Below are 25288 nucleotides of genomic sequence, written 5' to 3' on the forward strand. Positions count from 1 at the left end.
GATCGAGTCAGTTAGTCACTCAGCTAGTGATTTGGACTGGGAGCTTTGAGAACCGGGGAAGAGTCTGTGTTTACAACACAAGCACAGGAGCTCTCATTTTTTAATGTTTCCAACTAATATTCTTACATAATGCACCTTTAAAGAAGGTGAGAAATCTATCCCTTTATCGGATCCACACCAAAACTTAATGGGGTCTATTGTAGACCAAGACCCATCCTACTTCCAAGGTTTTTGGAAATCAGGTCTGTAGTTTTTGTGTAATCCTGGTGACAAACCAACAAACAGACATGAAAACAAAGCCGCCTGGGCAGAAGTAATGAGACAAATTAAAGGGACCATTCTGCAGATCAGATTTTTGCCCTTGCTCCAAATAATTTGTCAAAATTTCTCCTTTCTCGGCATCAACGAACACTTCCTAAGAATCTCAAGTGTCACTTCGTGTCACTCAGGACAGGGAAGGAAGTGTTGTGTAACCACAGCGGCCATTTGTGCTCTGTAGGATCTGTGTGTGTGTGTGTGTGTGGGCTACGCAGGGACAATTACTCACCATTCAGTCATACACAACCACGCCCAGCAATTATTGTTGATGGGATTTACTGTAAGAGTGTGACACTACTGGCTCCCTACTGCCATCAAGTGATACAACTGGTTCATGTCAGTAGAGTCCATGGAGTTGAGCGATAACTCAAGACTTTGGTGCCATCTTGTGGGTTTGACATGGAAGTGCCTGCCAAAGTTAAAAAACATGGTCTTTTATCACACAACACAAGATGTCGATGAGCTGTTTGAATGTCTCACTACCAGCAGTTATCTCCGATAGAGCCACAGGTTTGGCAGTGAATAGTGAAGGAGCACAACTCTGTTCTGATTAAAGGGTTTACATTTCTCACCGGGGATTCATTTTGAGATTATATGTTATGTATATTTTTAATTAATTTATTTTTATTTTTTGTGTCTACATGTTGCTGTATGGTTTAGTATGTGTTCAGTGCAAGCTGTTCAAACAAAGTGCCCCTGGTGGGATTTATAAAGTTGTCTGAAGCGACTGAGGAGGCCAAGGCATCGCCAAGTGGTGCCCGAGCCACGCGTCCTCCACTCCCCTGTGGGGACCTGGAAGAGGGCAGGCCACACAAGATAGTCAGCCAAACAAAACAAATATCAAAATGTATAAAGGTTTCATTTGTTTTACAGAAGTACAGATAAAAGGACATAGTAAAACAGAGGAGAGCAATGATCCATCAGGGCCCACGGGTATGACGGTCCAGCAGGAGCCAGGAGAGAGAAAGGTTCCCGGGGGGACTGTGGTCCAGCAGAAGTTGAAAACGAATATAACTAATTGTGTATTTCCATTTTCAATATTCCAAGAAAATATTGTTCTTTTTACTCATTTCATTAATTTAATAACTTTAGTTACGAGTTACTTTTCAGATTATATGATTTTATGATGCTATTAAAGGTGACAGGAGGCTAACAGGAGCAGGGTGAAGCATTGTGGAGTTGAGTGTGAGTGCAGGAGTGTACTTCCTCCAGCAGGTGGCAGTAACGCCACACTGAGGACGCCAGCTGCTGTTGAAGCCTCGTGAAGAAGGACGACGCCACCGCCCACTTGCTCATGCGGCCTCCACTGTTTTGATTCACAGCTCGGACAGGCAGGGCAGAGATGGCAGAAGACTGGAAGTCCGGGTAACTCTTTCAAGCTGCCCTATCGCTGGGTTACAACTCCGTTTTCCCTTGATAAGACACAGGTAGTTATCGGGGAAGCTGGCAGCTGTGTACGGTACTCGATTCCGGCCTGATGACATGGAGATCTCGGCAGAGGGAGAGGCGGAGGAGCTCAGGTGAGAGTGACAGCCCGGGCTGGGCTGCTTAACTTACCCGGCTAGCTGTGCTAAGAGCGACTGTGGTTATATAAACAACACAACTAGATACCACTCAGAGTCCACTCGCTTCTTAAACAAAGACGCCAAGAAATGACTTTTCGAGCTGCAACTCACTTAAACTGAGCTATTCTAGCAATGTTAAAGAGCTAGCTCGCTAGATAGCTAGAGCGCTGGTGGGTTACTGACGCTGGAGTGGTAGCGCTAAAGCTAGGCTAGGCTAACCTGACATGTCAATGTTTGACAGCTTCGACCAGACAACATTATCTGCGAGGTTTGTCAACCCGGCTAATATGAAAGGTCAACTGATTGACTAATTACTGAACGTTTGTTTCATCAAAGGAATCCGTACATGCGTTTGCTCACCGCTAGAGCAATTAGCGTCAATAGTGTCAAATGTTAACGCTAGCTATCTCCTAGCTAGGCTAGGTTGTGCTAACGGCTAAAGCTAGCTGTCAGGTGACATTGCGATGTGTCGCTGATTGTGTTGTGTAGATTATTCACGACGTATTAATGGAAATAATTCAATGCACATGCTGTTTTACCTCCCAATAGGCACCCAGAGTTATTACATTATTAGCATTTGTTAACACGATTACTTGAAGCGTTTTGCTAGGAGGAAATGCTGCATAAGATAGTTCACTAACTTTCTACCGAGCTTGCTGTAACATCAGTGTGAACGGTGAACATACAGTATACATACTGGTTCAATATCAGTAGTGTGTGTAATGTATCAGTAGTATGAGTGCTTGTTGGGATGTTTTAGATACAAGTGTAAACACACACACACACACACACACACACACACACACACACACACACACTAAACAGAAAGAAAACAATCCTTAACCTCAACAACCTCTCTGAGCCTTACAGAATTTCATGCCATGATGTCAAACACACACACACACACACACACACACACACACACACACACAGTGTGGACCATGTTGTCTAACACTCAGCCTGTTTCCATGATGTGATTTAATTAGTTAGCTCGGTGGCTGAACCCGTGATGCGGCTGCTGTATATATAAAGACAGGCTTGTTGTGCTATTTGTACCTTTTCGTTCTGACATTCTCTGTTTTCTCTGTCTGAGGTGATGATTTAAACTTCAGTACTTTATGTTAAGAAGCTTCTTGTATCTTATAATGCATTAAACCACACGCCACATGCTTAAATAAGATATGTTGTATCAAGTGAGTTGAATTACCCTATGTTCAGAATACACCCTCAAGTGTTGGTGCAGTGTCACAGGACCGTTTTTGTCCTGTTGCTGCAGTTATGTGACTAGTTTTCAATGGAAAAGGAGGAGCATATGAGCCAAAGCTTTATGGCCCTGAGGGAATGTCACCTGATATAATGTTCCTTTATATCAGACGCTCTTGATACAACAGCGTTGCATAGCTGTATCCTAAAGATAAGATTTAACTCGCTGAGAAAAGGACTTGCAACTTGTTGTTATGTGGATCAATGCCAAGTGGCTCCATGTCAGCCATTGTGGTTTGTAATATGGGATATCAATGTTGAGACTTTCTTGAGGGAGTGGGACAGTGTCATCTATTCAGGCTCAGATGTGGTAATACTGCATTCACATTAATTGATGTCAGCACTCCTAGTCAGTGACTGAGCTCAGAGTACAGCTAGGTTATTGCAACTAAAATGCTGAAGACTTGATTTTTGATTACAGGAAAAGCATTTTTGTTCACGTGAGTAATGATTCAAGCCACAACACTGCTAACACCAGCATTTCTTTACCTCCTTCCTCATTCCTAAACTTCCCTTGTCTCCCCCTGCCTCTTTCCTTCCTGCTGCCCTGTTTTCCTGACAGGAGGGAGCACTGGAAGCTGCTGTCCAGCCTGAAGACCACGGTGGAGGGTCTTCTCTCCACCAACAACCCCAACGTGTGGTCTCGTTACGGCGGCCTGCAGCGCCTCCACAAGGACATGAACAACATCCTGAGCCACGGCCTGAAGAATGAGCAGGTCAGAGCTAAGGAGATCTGACTTGTATTTATTTGTTTTTATCCACTCTAAGCAGATAACTGATCACTTTCTGCCACTTCTGGAAGATTTGCAGGCCAACGCTAGCATTTGTTAAACTTTAGCCTGACAATCTGCATGTTGGTTAGTAGAAACAACCTGTGTTTGAACATGAAAGGGGTCAGTGATTCAAGGTGTGTCCCATAACCCCCCAGTATTCACATAGGACCCATGTTACACCTGTAGCATCCCTGTCTGCTTTGGTGGGAAGTGAAGGGCGGCTTTATTTACTGAAATAAATGAGTATCAAACTGGTTGGAAACCATTTTTTCATTGATCGACTAATCGTTGCAACACAACATCAGACGGGTATTACCAGCCAATATCGGTTGACTTTCATATTAGCTTATTGTGTTTGTTGAAGCTGGGTCATGCTAACAGCTGGGTTTGTGTCGCAGGTGTACTACAAGCAGAGAGACTACTGGCCGTTTGTGTGGTGCGTCCGCTACATCAGCCCCCACCTCGCCTCGCACGTCGAACAGGTATGGCCGCTGCCAGCCATGCGCAGTGTTGTTTTTTTAACATTTTAATGTTGAGTCAACACACAAACTGTTGTTTTTCCTCATTTATATCTCATTTAACAGTGTGAGGTAGACTTACCTAGAGCTGTCAGATTGTGAACTGACTTTGCAGTTTTCATTATGTTACGTAGCAGTTGGTGTAAGTGATCAGGACTTTACTGATATGAAGTCATGTTGAGGAGGAGACAATGTGATTACAGTCATGTAATCACATCTTTCTGTGTTGCTCTTGACCATAAAGGAACAAAAAATGACAGCAGTTGTAAAGTTGACTGTGATGAGCCACAGATGTAATTATAAAATGTTACCGCACAGGCTTCGACCCTTATGCACAGCAGTTTTAATCATCACGGGTCAACTCGTTGCTCGTCTGTTTCAAAGCTTAAATCAGTTTGAGTTTTTGAGAACCTTTCAGGTTTCAGTTCTTTAATTCATATTTATACACAACACAAAAGGTCTGATGCCTCTGCGTTTTATTCAGTCTGATAGTTCAATCTGATGATCAGCTGTCCTCTATCAGGAGAGCAAACAGCGTTCTCCCCTCGGATTGTAGAAGACTTACATGCATTTGGTTTTTGTAGCCCCCCCACCCCTCATCACACAGTGAACAAGCCATGCTTTATTTATCTTTTACGTTAAATGAAACATTTTATGCCCGGAAAGTTGTATCAATTTTTCCCTGAAAAAATGTGTCTCTTTGCTCCACGAGCCGCTGTGGCAGGAAACTGACTCATTTAGCTGTTAATTGCATGTGACAAAACTTGTTGGAGAGTGAAAATGGGTAGTAAGAAACTCTCAAACTGCTGCCAAATAGTAGTTCCTTCTTTTGCAAAGTTGTAACATGCAGTGTTTTTATTGTCGTGAAGTACACACCTTTAAACTCCAGTCCCCTGGCTGTGCAACAACAAAAGGATTTACAGTAGTTGGAATTTAATTATCTTCATTTCAGCCCCTGTTTCTGACCAGCAGGGATTACATCACTCCTGACCTTGATGTCATTTTTATGTGACGATTGGTTGTAGACGTCTCGTCTAGTTTTTTGCTGACATGTTTTCTCCTCACTCCCACTCAGTTTAGACTGTCAGACCTATCGTCTACATCAGAACTGTCTCTACACCATTCCCACATGGCTTTTTTAGACAAATAGATGAAGTATCATCCAAACTGGCAGACGTTGGCTGCACACAAACATCAGTATGTCGGAGTAAATATAATCCCATGATGCAGGCCGTCATGCTGTTTAACCAACAAACCTGCTCCTTATCATCAGATAAATAGTGTTTGTCAGTCTGCCAGCTTCTTTCCCATCTACCTCTCCCCTCACAATATGTTTCACAACTCTTTCTCCCCCCCCGTCCTCAGTTCAGTCACCTGGAGCCTGTACTGAGCAGCGGGATGAAGAGTGCTGGTGAAAGCTACAAGGCTGAGCGCTGGCTGCTTCACAGCTTACAGGTTCACATGCTGTCGGCTCAGCTGCGACCTCTTCTCCGGCACCTGGGACACACGCGTAAATACTTTAATGGTGAGTTTCAGTCGAAGTGTATACGAGAGTAAGAAACAGCTGAAACGATACTTTCTGTTCCTCAGTTCACTTATTATTTCTGTCCTTCTGAGAGACTTTTCACTTTCATTTCTCTTTGTCTTCACTCATGTCCATCCCATTTTTTATCTCCGTCATTATCTTATCTCCTCACCGCTCTTTGTTTGTATGCATTCAGATGATGCCTTTCTGCTGAGCGAGCCCCATGTGACCGCCATGTTCCAGTGTCTGGAGGCTGTGGAGCAGAACAACCCCAAACTGCTGGCCCAAGTCGACACTGTCGGGGTGGGTGAAATCAAGTCTACTTTGCTGCATTTATATGTCATCCATGATCATTTTTGTTCTAAATCTTTTGTTCATCATCTGTTCATGACTTTTTTAAGCTCATGACATGATCTCTGTTTATTTGTTTTTGCATTCTGTGTATTTATGTCTTGTGTACCTGTTTTTGACATTGTTTTATTGTTCTAATTATGATAAAAACAGATTTTAAACATAAATACAAAACATGAATATAAAAATGTTATCATCAGAGGAGAAGGAGATGGTTATTTTATTAATTATTATTGCTGATTAATTTGGTCTATAAAATGTGAGAAAAAGGTGAAAACTGTCGACCAGTGTTTCCCCAAAGCCAAACGATGACGTCGTCAAAAGACCTGATCAAATTAGGCTTTTTATTTGTTATTGGTATAGTAGTTGACAACTACTTGATTAATTGCCGCGGTTCTTCTCTTTATCCAGCCTTTGATGAGTGTTGTTGTCTCAACCCCACCCGTAGAGGGTCTCTCAAAACCTTAAATGTTTTTCCCTCTCCCTCGTCACCTTCCAGCTGTCCCCTCTGAAGGGCCCTCCGTGTCTGGGCCTGTTGAAGAGCCAGAGCCTGTGCGTGTTGCCAGGTGCTGGAGGGGCTTGGAGGAGCGCTGACTCAGCTTTCAGAGGAGAATCTCTAAATCGCCGACTCACCACCTCCAACTGCTCCCTCAGAGAAGCGGTTGCCACAGGCCTCAACTCTGGGAACACTACGGGGGGCGGATCCCAAAACGGCAACAGCAACAGTACAAGTGAGGAACGGGTGGAGGATGACAAATGTAGTTTGTAGTATCTTCTGATTCAGCTGAATGCTTCAAAGTCTTCGGGACATGGAGGGATCAAATCACAAATCTCAGCCGACAGTTTAATGTTGGACCAGACTTCACGTATTTATCAATTTAAGTCAAGGATTTTAAGTGAATCATGTGTTTTGTTATCCGTACATTCAGGACTATAGAGGGTGGGGTTGGTGGATGGCACCATGAATGCGCTACAGTTTGTATGTGAATAGGCTGACTGACTTAACCATACAGAGGCCTGATTGTTATTGAAGAATGTGGTGATACAGCCTCCAAAACTCAACGTCCTGAACTGGCTGTGCTCACCAAAGTAGATAAAACTGTTTCAGAGTTGTTTTCCTCAACATATTTTAACATTAGTGTAATTTTTTTAAATTGAAAACACAAGGTAAACATAACATCTATAAGGTAACTCTAGTACTCCCCATTCCACATCAGCCACACTTGAGCAGATGAAAGGGAAGTGACAGAGAAGCAGGTCCGTAACAGCGTTTGTTTTAATCCTTCTCACCTCCTCTGCCTGTCCTGTTGCAGACACTACCTCTCCAGTTAGCAACCTTGGAGCTCCCTGGGTGTCTGTCACGCAGCCAGGGGAGAGCGAGCGGGTTGTGACGCCCCCTCCTGGCTCCGTCTCAGTCCCTTGCATCTCCCTCACCTCGCCCACCTCGCCTCAGCCTGAGGCTGGGGACTCCTGTGACGGCGATTACGACGATGGACCTGAGTACCTGGCTATTGGCAACCTGGGGCAACGCAGTCGTCGAAGCTCCACCCACAGCAGTGAGCAGAGCGAGACCCCGGACCTGACCCCGCAACGGGGTTCCTTGGTTCCACCCCCGCCCCCACCCAGACGCTCGTCCTTCTCAGAGGGCCAGAGGGGGCCGGGCCGGGGGTCCCGAGGACATACGCGCTCATTTTCTGACACGGGGATCAATCAGAAACTCAGGAACGGTGAGTAAACTCGGAGGTAACTTGTGTGACATCACTGGGCTACCCTCCATCTATTTGTATTTTAATTATGTTGTATTGAATTATAAAGGTTGAAAGGAAACTTCAAAAAGAAGTGAGGACTGTATTCATTTCTTGAGCTTTTAAAAATAACTTCTCTAATGTAGAATGTAATGCGTATTTGTGCATTAAAGCAGTAGTGTATCCCTCATGTTCAAACTGCAGCAAAAGTGTTGCATAATCTTGTCCAGTTGTACCTTGTTTGTATGTAATGATTGTATCATAGGCAGGCATGTTACATGAGAGTGAATATAATACATACTGAAGTGGTGAACTTAAGTTTTTTTTTTTACAACTACTAGTTGGTTTATGTCTTCCTTTGTGCTACGTGTCACAGATTAAAGCGTATGGTTAGAAATACTTCCTGTAAACATATCGGATTAACAGCTTTTTTGTTTTTTTCAAAACATTTGCGTGAAATGAAGGCGTGATTTCGATGGGGCTGCACCGATATAGTCTGAGTTATTTGTAGCTCGGCCACACTTCCTGTTTGAAGGCTTCTGAATTAACATCTCTATTCTCTGCTCACTGTTTCCTCCTCTTGGCTTGAGGTAACTTTCTCTCCTTCTGCTCTATCCCTTTCTCTTCTCTCTCTCTGTTTACTGTTTGTGCGAAGGCGGAGGCCACCGAAAAATCACCATAATAATAGAAGATCCGGTAGCAGGTTGGCAGTGCAGTTCCACTGTGCTCCATCATTTGACTCCCCCCTACCCTCCTTCATTTTTCTCCTGCATGCTGATGAACTCTCCACAATTCCCTTCTCATTTCAAGTCTTGCCTTCAGCTCATAATGTCTTTTGGTGTTTGACCTTGTTGTTCAAACAGTTTTTGTTTGTGTTACTCAGGTCAAATACCCAACAAGGCCTTGAATCACCTCTTTTACTGTTCTGTTACATATTGTTCATGCACACATTTTTCATCATTATCATGAACGTTATATATAAACTGTGTGTGTGTTAACAGTAATGTTAGTTCTGTCCTGATAGGAATACAAAATATACAATTTTCTCTAATGTCATGGTTTAACAAATCCTTGTGTACAGAGATGGAACAAAGCAGATGTTTTCCTGTATTTGTTACACGTAGAGGATGTGGGCGGACTGTCAGAAAAGTACAGCTGTGCAGTGTAGTACAATATAAAATGAGCTTATTTCCTCAAATTATTATTATTTCCTCCTAAAATGAGAATTCAATCACACTTCTCCACTAACGTATACATAGTGTATCACTTCTGAATCTGTAAAGTCCTGAGCAGTCATGCTTTTGTTTCTGCATGCATTAAAATAAAACCATCTCCATAGATTCATTTATTGTTTGACACAGAAATCAAAATGGCCTTTAATCCTCTTTATATATAAATGAGGACGCATGTGGCATTTAAGTGAAGACAGGCCTTTAACATGGACTGTTTGTCTGTCAGAATCGGCAGGAGGCGACCCTATGAAGGACTACGGCCCTTTCTCACCTCAGTGCAGTGATGCCAGCACCCCCGGGTCCCTCTACATGGAGTCTCGTGAGTTTTACTGATTTTGTGTTTGCAATACTTTAAAGGTTTTGTCGTAGCTACGGTTACAAGAGTAGGAAAAAGTGCTCTCAACCAGCGATTGTTAGATGTTCGAGGAAGGTGCGAGTCAGTCCACAGCAAACTTCACTATGGCAGGAAGTTTGACAGGAAAGCTGACATGAAATGTGTCTTGAAGAAAAATTAGTTTTCAGTTCCTGAATGTGAATGTAGCGAGCAGAGCGTGTCGGCTGATCCATAAACATAACACTCTGGACTTGAGCAGGAAGGTCATAGTTAGGTCAGTGTTTTATTGGACACAATATTTATAGCTTATCTGACTCAATGAAGACTTTATGGTTTAGATGATAAAATATGTTGAAAGCATGAAGCTGGCTTTCAGCAGGATTTGGGCACTTGGGTTTTTGAGACATTTTTAAAACAAAAAAATAATATATTTCATTAAAATCCAACATAAAATGCAGTTTATTGTAACTGTTTCTGCTTTGTGTACTTTCTGTGTTCTCGTTTTGGTCTTTTCAGATGGGTCCCAGCACAGCGGTGTTCCAGATGGGATGTTCAGGAAGCCGTCAGAGGGTCAGAGCCTCATCAGCTACCTGTCAGAGCAGGACTTTGGCAGCTGTGCTGATCTTGAGAAGGTCAGGACTCATCCATTTGAACTCAAGAAAAAACTAAACTAAAACTACAGTTCTGTTGCATTACTGAAAAGATTTCTAATTTCCTCTGTGTTTTGTAGGAGAATGCTCATTTCAGCATTTCCGAGTCCCTTATTGCTGCCATCGAGCTGATGAAGTACAACCTGCGGCGTCAGGAGGAGGAAGGCGAGGAGGAGGGAGACAGCGATTGTGAGATTCAGCAGCTCAAACAGAAGATCCGCCTTCGGAGGCAGCAGATCCGACGCAGCCGCCTGCCGCCCTGCGCAACCTCTCAGCACAGTAAGGCAACGTTATCAGCTGTTGGATGGAAAAGAAGTCCTCTGTGTAGAAGCGTGATGAGTTTTCTTCATATGATTCTACAATGACTAAGAAATTAATAGTTGATTATTTAAGAATACATAAATGTGCTGTTGGTTACTAGACATAAGTTGAACATGACAAACTTGTTGCATCCCAGTAACTTTCACAAATATGCTTTTTTTCTGTAATGGGCTCTAGATTATCAGAGTGACTTCTTCCAACATAGGTCAAAGGATCTTTTAATTGCAAAAATAGGAGTGTAAACACACATACAAGCTAGGGAGGGCAAAGCATGAAACAAAAAGATGGCTTGCACACTGCAACCAATTATTTAATAGACTGTCATCTACTTGGGTGCATTAAATAATTTTGAAATTGGAGCCCTGCAGTGTGTGAGCCGTCGTTTTGCTTCTTGATCTTTTAATTGACCATAAATGTCATCCGTTAAAAGTGAATAATTGTGCCAGCTAACTGCTTCCCAGCAGTTCCCAGCTTGGACTTCATGGTGATTTGATTCCAGTTTGACATATCTGTGCAGCCAACTATGTCCCCTAATGTATTTCAAGGTCCATCAGTGCAGATAATCATGTGGGAAATGCTGTGATCTGTGATGGTGCAAAGTTCTGTCAAAAACTCAACAACCTTCTGGCATGATAAAAATATTTTGCCATGAATTTAACCAGGTTGGGTCTAATGAGTTTTGCCAGTCGATTAGCTTAGCTGCATCTCCATGTCAATTGCTGCTGTTGATTTCTGTCTCCTTCCTCTCCTGCAGTATTCCACTCCACTGACAGCGGAGGCTCCAGGAGGAGCTCTCAGGACTCCTACCAGGGCCTGTCGGACTCTGGCTCCGCTGAGGAGGTGGAGGAGTGCGAACTACGAGGTAGAGAGAGGGAATGAGGGAGCCACAGGGAGAAAAGAGCAAAAATAGGAATTTGATATTTTCGATTTTCGCTATTAATTTTGACCGAACGTCTTTAATCCTGGCACGTGACTGCACATTTCAGTTAGTTTTGCTTTTTACTTGATGATGAACAGGCTTCTGCTTAAGAAAATGTTAACATCTACATTAGAAAAAAGTATTGCATTTTAAAATTTTAAATGCGTAAGAAGCCTCTAAAGAATTCATTGTTTGTCTGTGTGAATGACTTTGTTTCTGCCTCGGTCATAATTCATAACCTCATCACCACACTTGCTTCATGTTGCTCACCAAGCATGTCACATTTAACTCTGGACCATAAACATGAAGAGCATGAAGTACAAAAGTCACAGTAATGAATGTCTGCAGTGTTTGTGACTGTAAAATGTCTTTATCAGAGTTACTTATTTATACAGACGATCATGTGAGTCAGGTTATCTAGGATTTATATGGTCATGATAACTTGATAGGGTGTGTTTGGTCTGGGGAAGCTTCTGGTATATTCTAGGCAGAGTTTACTAGGAATCATTTTTCTCCGAACTAAGAGAAAAGACGTCAACTGCTGTTTAGTGTGACAAATAGTAACAGATAGTCTAATCACTAACATGTAGACATTTCTGAACATGTATTGCTTTGATACTATTAACATGGGTTGTGGGATTTTAAATGTGCATGTACTCAATGTATCTGACTGTTTGTGTATATCTGCACTGCGGTGTGAGCACAAAAACTTTGTTGTATCTTTGAGCTGTATAACTGCATGACTTGCACTTGTACTGCATCAGTGCAGTACACTGTGACGCCGACACACACAGCTGTGTGGACTGTTGAAAATGTGTGCGTGCTTGTGGTGACGGTCGTGCTGAGTGTTAGTTTCTGTCCCTCAGATGGCTGTGAGGGTCAGTCCCTGCTGGCGGTGTCTCAGAACGGCCTCTCCCTGTCACTCGCCTCCCTCTTCTCAGGTATCTGCAGGCAGGACGGGTGGGCGAGGCTCCACAGCTACACGCAGACTGTTTACTGTGGTGTTGCTCCTCTGAGAGGAAGCTGGTGGCTCCACTCCAAACTGAGAATTTCTTTCTTTTAATGCCTCCTGCTAAACTTGGTGGCACTTCAACCGTATCTCTGGCCATTTACAGTACTTGTTTAATCGTACTGATTGATTATGTTTAAAAGTTCCCGTGTATATAACTCCCAGTAAATTTTGCAGATTAATCAATAATGAAATAATCATTAGTTGACTAAATTCGCTTTTGAATTTGCATGAGCACTTGAAGTCTTGCAGTACCATCTGAAGAAAGGGAATGATGGTATGATAGCCAGTTTTTTAAATTAACTGTTTATCTTTTTACTAAAATGTAACTTTGGATTAGTTTACTAATGTATTTTAATGCTCGTTTAAAAGGAGTCTCCTGAGGACTCACAACTAGCTGTTTAATGATAATATAAACAATTCTGGACAGAAGTTATGATGAAGTTATGATGAAGTATAATGGACAAAGACAAAGCAACATGAACATGAAGCCATTACTGGCGCTGTGCAAATGTGCATGTTCCAAATCGAGCTGATATCCAAACAGCAGAATACTCCACGAGATGATCAGGATGAACAGTAGAAGTGTTCAGTTCCTTTATTCATTTACATTTTTTGAAAGTTGGAAATAATCCAGAGGCCAACTGTTTAAATTATTTAAAAACGGTTCGGCTGTTAATAAGAAGTTTTTACACCCCATTGTTGTTGTTGTACTGAAGTGGCCGTGTTCTTAAAATGACAAGATTAGTTTCCTGGCATGGCCCCCCAGTCATGTGAGAACTGTTTCAAAGCAGGGCAGGGAGCACTGTAAGTTTTCAGTTTGGAGACGAGCCAGCTGCCTCCTCGCCGCAGCTGAATTGTGCACTTGGCTGTTTGTGTTGATGCTTGTTGCTCAGTGCTTCAGGGTTTTGGTGGTGCAGCAGGACAAATGTGCCTGTACTTGTTAGAGTTCAGGGAGGAGACAAGTTAACAAGTGTCTGTGGTGACTGTAACTACGGGAATATTCACTAAATTCATTCATCCATCATCCACCCCATTATTCATTATTCCACTCCAGTGAGAATGAGGTGTGATTGCTGTCACATACACTCCCTTCCACCTTGTTGCTCCTCTTTGAACAACTGCGATTCTGTGTTGTGGTTGTTTATGTCAAAACTTAGAACCGAAAAAGTGAATTTATTAGCCGCACACAAGCGGTTATGTCTGAGAAATATTATGAACATGGCTGCAGCTAATTACTGTTGGACTAATATCACATTGTGATGCAGTATGAAACCAGATATGCTTGGGATTTTGGCTGTGGTAATATTGTGATCGTGATAAAAATGTTATGTTTTACTGTCTTATTATATTCAACTGTCTCAGCTTGGTCAATTGAATGTTGAATGCATCTATCCAGCCTAATAATCCCAAATGATTCGTACTTAATGACTGATTCCTTTAACCAAAACCCTTAAACCTAACCAAATTAAAACTAAAACTGAAATCATGTGTACGATTGCATTTCAGTGCTGATTAGATCAAAATTCTACTCTAACAGACTGCGTTCTTGCCTAATGCCAAGAAATATTCCTCCTAATCTGAATTAATCTGCACTAACTGTGCTGCAATTACACCTCGCTCCTCTGGACACAAGATCAATCTCCGTGCCCTGTCTGCTCTCATGTGCTTTTTGCTGTGGCTACTGATGAAAATCAGCCCGTGTCTGTTGTGTCACTAAACCGTAAATGCAAATGAAGTCAGATGAATGACAGATTATGTGAGATGATCCTCACACACTGTTCAGGCCAATCTGATTAATGTTTATACAACTATTACATCATTTTAAAATCATTCCAATGAGAACAGTGTCTGCACATGAATGACAAAGGGCACTCGTTGAGCCGTGCAGCTGAGTAACTTGCTCATCGAGCTCGAAAAATCTTGCCAAGAGCTTTGACTGACTATAACCCAGAACTGCTCTGAATCCAAACATTGTTTTAAGGTGTTGATCTTCTGATAGAAAGAAGCTGTTACATTCATACAAAAATTCACACAGGCATTCTCCTGTTCTACCAAACCTGTGCTGCTTATTGTCTTTGCTTACATGTTGTTTGTGGAGTGTGACAAGAAGTTATGGCAGAAATGCTCTGCTTCTGAATGTGTCTGGCTTTCGTGCATGTTGTCTGCTAAATTACATTTAAAAAATGCTTTATGTGATGTGGCTTTTAGGATCAATGGGAGAGATTGTCGTCTTTTATTTTATTCTCTCAAATGATTCTGTCTCAAAACATTGAATGCTGCTTAGCTGGAGCAAGTGGTGCCAAATTAACGCTATGCACCAGCCAACTGCTGCTTCATTTCCAAATTCATCCATAATGTGACAGTTATTTCCAACTCTACAAACTGTATAATTTTATTTTACTTTGTCTTACAGATGCAGACATTAAGCGCAGCGTCAGCTCTAGCGGCAGGTCTTTTCTCAGCTCAGAGTCCATGTAAGTCACACAGCCACTTCCTGTTTTGCTTACTACTGATAATACATGATGATGTCATTTTGCAAGAATATTAAATTCAACAGGGACTTAAAACCTTAAAACCACATAAGACGTTCACTATTTCTCATTTTTGAGTTCATGTCAGCTCCGTGGATCAGTGGCAAACAACAAGTGAAAAACTTGTGTTTAAAAAAAAGTTGTACTTTAAAAGAATTCTCTGTCCCTCTGTGTATTTTCAGCTCTCCATCCTTCCTGCAGTCTAACTCAGCTGAGTCAGTAGCCATGGGTTTACTCAGGCAGTTTGAGGGCATGCAGCTTCCTGCAGCCTCGGAGCTCGACTGGCTGGTTCCAGAACACGACGCTCCACAGAAGGTACAAACCTTTTCTAACAGATCAGCAGTTCTCCACACATGGCATTCCTTCTGATCTACACAACTAAACACACTCCACTTCTTCACTTCCCCCGTAGCTGCTGCCCATCCCCGACTCTCTGCCGATCTCGCCTGACGATGGCGAACACGCAGACATCTACAAACTGAGGATTCGGGTCCGAGGCAACCTGGAATGGGCGCCGCCCCGACCGCAGATCATCTTCAACATTCATCCCGCCCCCAAGTGAGTCTTCACCAGGTTTTACCTGCCCTCACTGACTCTCTCACTTTCTTTTTCTTATTTTTTATTTTGTTGTTCATTTGTTCCTGTTTTAATCTCCCATATTATTCCTGTCATCGTTTTTCCTGACACACATACAAACATAAATATATAACAATATTTGCAAATGAAAAGCAAATCACAGCGGAATTGGTGGGTGATCTTTAATGATTTAAGGTAGAAGTTTTCTGTTTTGGAAATGATAGTGAGACTGCAAGCGTTATCTTATTATGTGACACCTCTCATAGTAACTGTATGAAGACAAAAAATAAGCAAAAAATGTGAGTCTTCTCTGGTTTCTGGTTTTGCCTCCATGGCAAATACAGCTTAGATAAAAGGGCTTCCAAAAAGAGCCAGAGAGAAACAACCTCTTGCTCTAAAAGAAGGGAAAATTAATCAGATGTTACTTATTTATTGCTTTTGATCTGTACAAGTAAGCAAGAGCACAAATAAGCAAAAGACCAACATAAGTGGCTGTATGTGACATAATTTATGAATATGTTTGTTTTTCTTAGTATTTTGACATAAAACTGTTTATGTACCTAAATATTGATCAGATTGGTATTGATCCAGTGGTCCATGTCTAAAGTTGTATGATGCATGTTCCCTTTAATAAAGGTCAGAACACTGTCTGCGCTCTCTGTGCTACAAATGTTACTTACATGTTTTGTTTCCCTGTCAGGAGGAAGATAGTTGTGGCTAAACAGAACTACCGCTGCGCTGGCTGTGGCACCCGCATCGACCCAGGTATGTCCAGCAGACCCCAGAAACACTTGTTGTAAATACTTCATTTAACATAGTAGTAGAGTAAGTAGCATCACAGTACTGATTGTCTTATTCCCATTTACAGTTTCAGTTCTTGTTTTCAGTTTAATTTCACAGGTGCAACTAAGAAACTTGCTTTCCAACTTGACCAGCTGGCATAAAACTTGGTGTTTTCCTCTGGCATTTCCCTTTATGTGTAGAAATAGTATGCAGAGATACTTTTCCTTCTTGTTCAAACTAATTTGCTTCAAAATCTTGTTTCTGCTTCCTGTCCACACTTCAGATTATATCAAGCGAATGCGTTACTGTGAATACCTCGGCCGTTACTTCTGCCAGTGCTGCCATGAGAATGCCCAGGCGGTGGTTCCCGGCAGAGTTCTGAGGAAGTGGGACTTCAGCAAATACTACGTCAGCAACTTTGCCCGGGACCTGCTGAGCAAGATCGCCGGAGACCCGCTGTTCAACCCTAATGACATCAACAGTGGCCTGTACAAGAAAAACAAATCTCTGGAGGCCGTCAGGGTGAGAAATAACACATTAACAAGATGGATGCAAATGTTTGGCTGTGTTCATTTCTTTTTAACATTAATTAGATGGAATTCCACCCTAATGACCAGTTTCAATGACGTTTTAAAAAATTAGCTGATTAAATCGTGTAATTTAAACAGCCGCTGTCGACGAAAATTACTGTGGGTCCCTGAGCATCAAGTATGCTAATTGTAAAAATAATGACTCTTAACTTGTGACTGATTTTCTTCCACCTAAAATACTCAAATTATGTGGGTCGGAACTCAGAGTGAATAGAGCCATTTATATAATTGACAACCAACAGTGAGGTGATACTGAAAAGGGCACTGAACCTCTAATTCTCTTGGAGTTATTGCTCAGTGGATACAAGACTGCCTGACACATGCAGAATATTAAGTATTACAATTTAATCTTACAGCAGTCCTTTCAAAGCAGTGACATGAGAAATATATTGCATGTGTTTTTGGTTGATAGCCTATAACCACTAATTTAATCTATTTTTAATGAAATAGTCAATCTAACTTCTTTTCCTGTGCGCCAATTAATTGTATTTTGAATTCAGAGCCTCTTATTTCTACAACAGTGTGATGAAGTTATGCGTTTAGGCAGAATTGCAGATGGACTTCTAATAAGCATGGAAGAGGAGGATATCGAGCTAATGCCTATTAAAGTCGAGCTGAAATGGAAAATTGCTTTTTGATCATTTTACATTACATCCACGGTCGACATGTTGTGCACCGATTTAACAATATATGACAGACAATTACAAATATCAGTTTATTTGTATTTTTGTGAATCAACGTCCAGTCATGTCTTCTCTCTTTTAAAAAAATGTCACGTGTGCTTACGTAAGCTTGAACCAACTAATTCAACCAGTAATATCATGTCATCGACCATCAATCAGTCTTCAACTATAAGTGGTCCTGTGCTGAATAACATTAGGTGTGGGATGAGCTTGTGGCATCACGTCACGGCACTTTGGATTGAGGGGAAAAAAAGAGTTTTAAACCTTTGTGTAGGGCAAAGTCACCAAACCTTTTCAGCAGTCGGTGATCATATCATACACCTGCTGTTTTTATATCATAGTAAATATTGAAAGTGAAGTTATGGCCAAGGTGGCTGCTGCGTGGCAAGACTTACCTATAAGGACTTTGGTCAGAAGGCAGTTTATACCTACTAGCAAATAGAAAGAGGAGACTTGGATATTTGCTGACCTCAGTCAGCTGGCAGGGACACTGAACACAGTGACACTTCCTGTTCCTTCCATCATGTATTAAACTGTGTGTCTGTCAGTGAACGTTAAAAGTAACAAGATGATGTTTTCTCCATGTTATTGTTCAGGTTCTGAGGGTGCGGCTCTTTCACATGAAAAATCTCTTCAAGACCTGTCGCTTTGCTAAAGAGTAAGACGTCTGCTCATGCACGTTTTCTTTAAGTTCCATAATCATTTCAAAATCTTCAAGCACAAAAGTACAACATAGGCAGTGTGTCTCTCTGTGTGTGCGTGTCTCTCTGTGTGTGCGTGTGTCTCTGTGTGTGCGTGTCGCTCAGGGTGCTGGACCAGTTCGACAGCCTGCCAGGTCACCTGACCGAGGACCTTCACCTCTTCTCCCTCAATGACCTCTCTGCTGTGCGCAACGGTGATCTGGCTCCCCGAATGAAAGAGCTGCTTAAACTTGGTACCATGCACGTAGATGGCTGTGTGGTAAGATAACCATCCGCTTTTAAATGTGGAGTTTATCCAGTTATAGCAGTGAGAGAACACACAATTTAAATACACAGTGAGCAATCATACAGTATTAAGAATTGCTTCATTGTCAGGAAATAACCAGAAATTCCCATCTTAATCACATGCCTGTTTTTTTTCTTTCTCTTTGCCATGAACTTCCCCAGCTGTGCCAGGCGAAGGGCTTCGTGTGCGAGTTCTGCGGCAACGACAAAGATATCATCTTCCCCTTCCAGCTGAACAAGTGCCAGCGCTGCGAAGGTGAGCCCTCTCTGCCGGTGGCAGGCCTGGGCGGCTTGAGAGCCCCCTCCCCCCGCCCCTCCTTTCCACTTACCTGGAGAGACTGGAAAATCTCCAATCCTCGTAGGCTGGCAAAGGCCCTCTCCAAAGACAGGAGAGAGGGGGAGGGAGGGGAGGAGGACTTAGAGAAAAATGTGAACCAGGAGGTGAAGGGTGGAGAGGAAAAAGGGGACACAGCAGAGGAGAGACAGGGAAGAGGGACAGAGTTGGAGAGGGAGGAGGAGACAAAGTGTGATAAAGAAGATGGAGAAAGGAAGGTACATAGCAAAAAGGCGGGAAGGAGTAAGGAATGGGGAAGGGAAAAAGTCAACTTATTGAAGGTTCTTCACATAGACAGACTAAAGAAGAGCATCGCTAAAGGAGACAGAAGTGACAGTGAATCATGCAGCAGCATGGAAAGTTTAGATGAAGTCGGACAAGAGAGGAAAGGACGTTGGAAGGTATCAGGCTTAGCGAGTCTTGCCAAAGGATTCTCAAGAAATATTGAGGATGAAGGGAAAAAAGAAGTGACAGAGGAAGAGGAAAGATTTTTGGACAAAGTGGACAAAATGGGAACTAAGGAGGAAGGAAAATCCAGGAAGGAGGACGAGCAGAATGATGACATTTCAGAAAAAGGACAAACAGCTGAAACAGAAAAACCTGGTGCAGTCGAGAAATTTACACTTACGAAACTGTTAAAACCTCATCGGATGTCGGGCGTTTTCTCCAGAGGGAGGAGCAGGGCAGAGTGGGATAGAAGTGGGGAGAGTGATGACAAAAGAGAGGTAGATACCGAGGAGGAAGAGCCAGCCTTCATTACCCGGACTACCTGGAGAGGTCGGAAAACTCGCAAAGCCATGAGGGTAACCAAAGGCAGGAAGAACAGGGAGGGGACAGAAACGGAAAGCAAGACAGAGAGTGGAGGAGAGAGTGCAGAGGTAGATGATTGCAGTGAGGAGGGTGGAGGGCAAGAGTGAAAGCAGTATACAGTATTTCAAACGGCTAAGGCTCAAATCAGCCAAGTTAAAGTTCACAAAAATGCTGAAAGTTTCATATTTAATGGATCGGCTGGATAAAACAGTATCTTGTATTTGTCCAGATTGAATTATCTGATGACTTCTGGATTAGTTATCATCAAGAAAAGTCAACACTTGTTTCACACGTTTTCCTCAGAGTCTGTAAATTTCAAATACTTTTTCTGTAGGGCTGCACAATCTCAACTACACTGACAGTGCTGAATATTTTGGCAGATTAGACAGTATTTTTTTACGATAACTAGTAAATAAGTGTTTAAGTAACGTTAATAGGTTTGTCTGTACAATTAATGTGATGCTCGAGCTGGTTAGCTTAGCTTAGCTTAGCCTAAAGACTGGAAACGGGGGAAAAACTACAGCCTGGTTCTGTCCAGAGATAACAAACAAGATCACTAATTAGCAGGTAATATCTTGTGTGATTAGTGTGTACAAAGAACCTAATTATAGAACATCAGGCTGTTGTTTAACGCGGAGCTGTGCGCTGTACTATTTCTTGCAATGACGTCCTTGTGGTTGTAGCCTCACATTCAGCAGAGAGATATGAGAGTGAACAACTCTGCATATTTCCCTAAATTTTGGAAATGTTCCTTTTAAGTAAGAGAAATATAGAGAGGTAGGACTGCACGAGTTGAGTTTGTTTGATTCTGACTTCCTGATGTATCACTTTTTCGCACATTTCAACCCTCTGCTGGTTTGAAACATTTTCCACACACTGTTCTCATGTAGCTCCTTGCACTTTGGTGGTGTTGGTATTTCTTGTATTTCTTCTTTATTTCTGATTGTTGCACTTTGGTGGTGTTGGTATTTCTTGTATTTCTTCTTTATTTCTGACCGTTGCACAGCCGGTGGAGGGTAGATATTTGTCACCTGTTGGGTGGTGGATGCCTTTGGCTTCGTGTCTGTTGGTGTTGTGGTGTGAAGCTTGAGAACGGAAACTGAAGCTGTCACCAGTGGTTTAGTTTCCTGTCTTTGGTTCTCAGCTCTGTGCGGCTTTTGACTCGACCACAGGGATGATAAATGATTCCAGCGTGGTGTATCGCTCATAAACGTTTACATTTCAGTTTGCTTTGGACGACTGTAAGCATAGTCTGTTAAACCTGTTTGCCTTGAACCAGTGGAGGAGCCCATTTGTATTCCCCCCTCACACTACTGTAGCTGATTCCTCCCCTCTTCCTCCATCTGAGAGGAAACGTTGCCTGTTGTCACGCTGCCTCATCTGCGATTGTTTTTAAGCCATTTTTGTTTTTAAATAGATTTTTTTATTGAAGGAAGACTGATATGTGTCAGAATGAATGTGTAATTTATGCTTTTAGTTGCTTTCACATCTGCCTGCTATTTATTTAAGCTTCATCTTCATGTGAACATGTAATAAACACCATTTTTGAATTTGAGTTTCCTGTCATTTCATCTACATTTCATTACATTTAAAAAAATACTAAGAATTTCAGACATAGACTGCACTCGTAACTATCTGTTAGAGCAGATAAGTTGAGACACAGAAGAGTTTTAAAACACTCCCTGGGGAGAATGGGATGAGTCTGAACAGGTTTAGGGTGGGTGTTTCTCAGGATATCAGCTTTCTCTCATACCTGCTCTCCTTCTGCCTTGCTGCCTTCAACTTCTCAGCCTTTTATACTTCCCCTCTCACCCTGCCTCCCTCAGGTCTGATTGTGATTGGCTGAAACATCACATGTCATTGTCGGTAAACTGGTTAAACTGGTTAATCTCTGTGAACACTGCGGCAGTGTTTGGTTTAGCAGATGAGAGCTGTAAATGCTGTTATCTTCCTCTGTGTGTTGTAAATGTGTGTGTTGTCACATCACTGACTCTTGTTTTTTTTCCTCTTTTCAGAGTGCCACGCGTGTTACCATCGCAACTGCTTCCGGGCAGGTAAAGACTGCCCTCGATGTCAGCGGCTGGCGGAGCGGAGAGAAAGGATGACCCGCAAAAACATGGAGGAACAGGAAGACGAGGGCGGTGGGTGACCTGTGGTTGGTAACAGAAGAACCTCAGAGATTAAAGAAGATGAGCACAATGCGACCATGATTGTAGTGACTTGACCACCTCTCTTTCCGTTCCAGTCCTCTCAGACCTGGGTGACAATACTCGCTGCAAACAGATGTTTTGATCTCATTACATTGCCAGATGTGCAGGTTTTACTACGTCAGGGCATCAGGTGTGTTGGTGCCTTCAACAGGAACATGTCTCATGTTGATTTTCAGATGCATTTAGTGTAAGCTAAGCCCCTTTCACACATGCACTTTACTCTGTGAGTACCGGCAGTTTTTTGTGTCCGTGTCATATTTGAATTGGAAATTTTTGGGGTTGATTTTTACTTTTACAGAGAAGTAGCTCAGGATCCACAGTTTACTATTCAGAATTTCTTTAAGGAAACACAGCAACTTGACTTTGGTTAATTCTCAATATTTAATTCCTAAAATTATTAAATTAGATTTCCTTGCTCATAAGTAATAATGTAGGATTTGAATTTTTTTATACATTGGCGCCACCTAGTGGTAGTATCAAAAAGTCATCAAGGCAGACACCAATCCCTGTTGCTCCAATTTTATTTTATTTTGTGTCATTATTTTCCACCTTTTTGAGCACTGAACAACACTGAAAATCAACACTGAATTGTTCTGTATGAGAGAGTGTGAATGACAATATCCTCCGCCTTACGGAGGATATTTGACCGCAGTCATGTTGCAGTTACATTAAACGTCTTGGCACTTAGTTCCTCTTTTGTAAAACGTATATATTTAAGATTGAAGTAGATCAGAAAAGTACGTTTTTGCTCAGACTATTGTACCCAGGTGTGATATTTCTCCTTCCTACAATTGCAGCTTTTGGCAACTGCTTCAACTCTGGTGATTTTCTTGGCTACTGGCTTAGCTGAAGTTTGTTTTTATGACCTAAAATGGCAGGATCTATTTTTGAAAAGAATCAAATAGCCAGTAAAATCTTAGTTTTCTTTTTATGATTTGACTGGTTTTTCAGTGCCGATACTGTATTTGAGCAACTCTGTCCTTTATGTTGAGGTGTTTTATTTTAATTTGAAGATTTTTAACTAATCATTTAGTTTCCCTGCTCCTTACTGTCTTGTTTTAAGCTATTTTAGCTGCGCTTATGTGCCTCTGGGACCAATGAACTTAGACTGGAGGAGCAAGTAGAGTTACATTGGAAAATTAAATTTATAGAGAGACTGGACTTCAAAAAGAGGTTTCAGTGTCAGTGCTGCAAATATTTTAAACAAAACTGCAAATGCACCATTTCTGTGCTGCTTTGAGTGAGTGTGGGCGTGTGTGTGTATGTGTGCGTGGTTACTAGAAAAAGCTGTGTGTGTGTGTGTGTGTGTGTGTGTGTATGTGTGTGTGTGTGTGTGTGTGTGTGTGTTCGCACATGTCTACCTGCTGTACATGCAGCCATGCACAGGTGGTTTGCACCAGCCTAATCAGCACTTGCCTGTTTTCTAATGTTGTACGTTTTGGAACAATAGAGAGAGAAAGAGTTGAAGTTAAATGCACTGATCTCGTCTGTTGTTGTTGGAGGGGCGAGTTGGGACGTCACTTTTTGGGGATTTTTCTAATGTTTGTTTTTAAGAACATGAAATTTCACCTTGTAATGTTTCTTTGATGAAGCTCCTGTCACCTGGGTTGCAGCAGATTGTGGGTCCACATTTAGAGAGCCTCAGTTAAGTAGATAATAAGTAATACTCTTTAAAGTGTGGCAGAAATCATTATCAAAGTAAGACTTTTGGAAGAGCGCATACCTCCGCCAAGGCCCAACAGTTCCCTTTAATTCAATCAAGCCTAAAAAACAAATTAAAATCTGCTGGATTCAGATTTTAATTTGGATCAGCCACCTGAATACGCCGGATCTTTTTTTTCGTTAAGATGCATTGTTCCCCGAGAAATTAACGACAATTTTGAAAAATGCCCTACACTATCTCACCATGTTCAAGAAAGTGAGGAAAAATTCCTGGATGCGTCCCTTTATCTGGATTCGCACCAGAAGTTAATGGGATCTGTTCTGGGCTCAGACCCATCCTCCATTCAAGTTTTGTGGAAATCTGTTCAATAGTTTTTGTGTAATCCTGCTGACAAACCAACCAAACAACAAACGGACACGAGCGTAAACATAATCTCCTTGGCGGAGTTGAGAATTAAATATCAGTTAGTTAATTATTGATAGATTGATTGATAACAGATATTTTCTTGCTTTCTTGCACTTTTAATCATCTGGTGCCCCCTCAGATTTATCCTTGGACCTCTTAGGTTTGGCACCATTGATCTTGTATACAGTTAAGAGATACTTTTCATCTGTTATGGCTTATTTGAATGTTTTGAGAATGCCTCATTGCCCATGAAATACTTAATCACAAATGTCTAAAAAGTGACTCTTTAGTGAATTGTATTGACAATAAAGTGTATAAGTGGAAACAAATGAATATATGAAATTAATGCAATAGTTAATGATAATAAGGAAGTTGTGGGCAAACTAATAGGCAACCCTCTGTATTAATCACACGTTGGATTTAATTCTTGGGTTCTGGTACCAACCTATTAATGGATAAGTGCATACAATCCTCAACAGGCTTTGCTTTATGTGTACAATCCCCATGAGATGGTCACACTGTCAGGAGACAATACTTTAAGCAATAAATGTGACATTCATGTCCATAAACCGTTAGAGAGACAAACTGCACCCATGTGTTTTGAACGAAACACTGAAGTCTTCATCTCCTGAACGAAGTGACCGCTGAAACGCCTCCTCAACTCAGCAGACTGTTTGTCCTTGGACTGCCTTTAACACGGAGGCGTGCGGTGGTTTGAAGTGCACTACAGATTAAAATGTTAATTATTGTTATAATTGTGATCATTATGATTATTTGTGTTCATTTGCCTTTGTTCTGTGATTATGTTGATAATAAAAGACTGGCCAGACTGTTGATGAGGGTTCTTGTTTTTGTGTGCTGATAGAAAAGTTGAGTCAGTAAGACTTTTTAATAATACATAATGCTGAACTGAAGCAGGGCTGTATTTAACAATTATTTTATTATCTACTAATCTGACTTTCATGTTCTGGATTATTAATTTGGTCTTTATAACTGCGAATCAAAATTTCTTTGAGCCAAATGTGACTTTTTCTACCCACAGTCGGATCCTCAAATAGATTTATTTTATTGTAAAACACAAAATGAGCAAACTCTCCCGAATGAGAACCTTGAATCAGAGGATTCATGGCATCTCTGCTCAACGTAAACAATGAATTGATTAACAGAAAAGCTGCATGTTAGTTGACAGAT

General features: G+C 41.8%; 1 protein-coding gene across 2 annotated transcripts; it reads left to right on the top strand.

The window, feature by feature from the left end:
* Positions 1-1646: 1646 nt before the first annotated feature.
* Positions 1647-24931, top strand: rubcn (rubicon autophagy regulator). Of its 2 annotated transcripts, XM_073476094.1 has the most exons (21): positions 1647-1838; positions 3709-3862; positions 4318-4401; positions 5803-5962; positions 6159-6265; positions 6813-7044; positions 7627-8040; positions 9517-9609; positions 10141-10256; positions 10355-10553; positions 11350-11457; positions 12381-12455; positions 14940-15000; positions 15240-15372; positions 15470-15615; positions 16334-16398; positions 16700-16938; positions 18286-18347; positions 18496-18649; positions 18838-18931; positions 21835-24931. In XM_073476094.1, the coding sequence occupies exons 1-21, from the start codon at positions 1801-1803 to the stop codon at positions 21966-21968; spliced, it is 2868 nt and encodes a 955-aa protein (XP_073332195.1). In that variant the 5' UTR covers positions 1647-1800; the 3' UTR covers positions 21969-24931. The 2 variants fall into 2 exon arrangements, with proteins under 2 accessions (XP_073332195.1, XP_073332196.1); XM_073476095.1 differs by lacking the exon at positions 12381-12455.
* Positions 24932-25288: the final 357 nt, after the last annotated feature.

Source organism: Pagrus major, chromosome 11, assembly GCF_040436345.1.
Source record: "Pagrus major chromosome 11, Pma_NU_1.0".
NCBI lineage: Eukaryota > Metazoa > Chordata > Actinopteri > Spariformes > Sparidae > Pagrus > Pagrus major.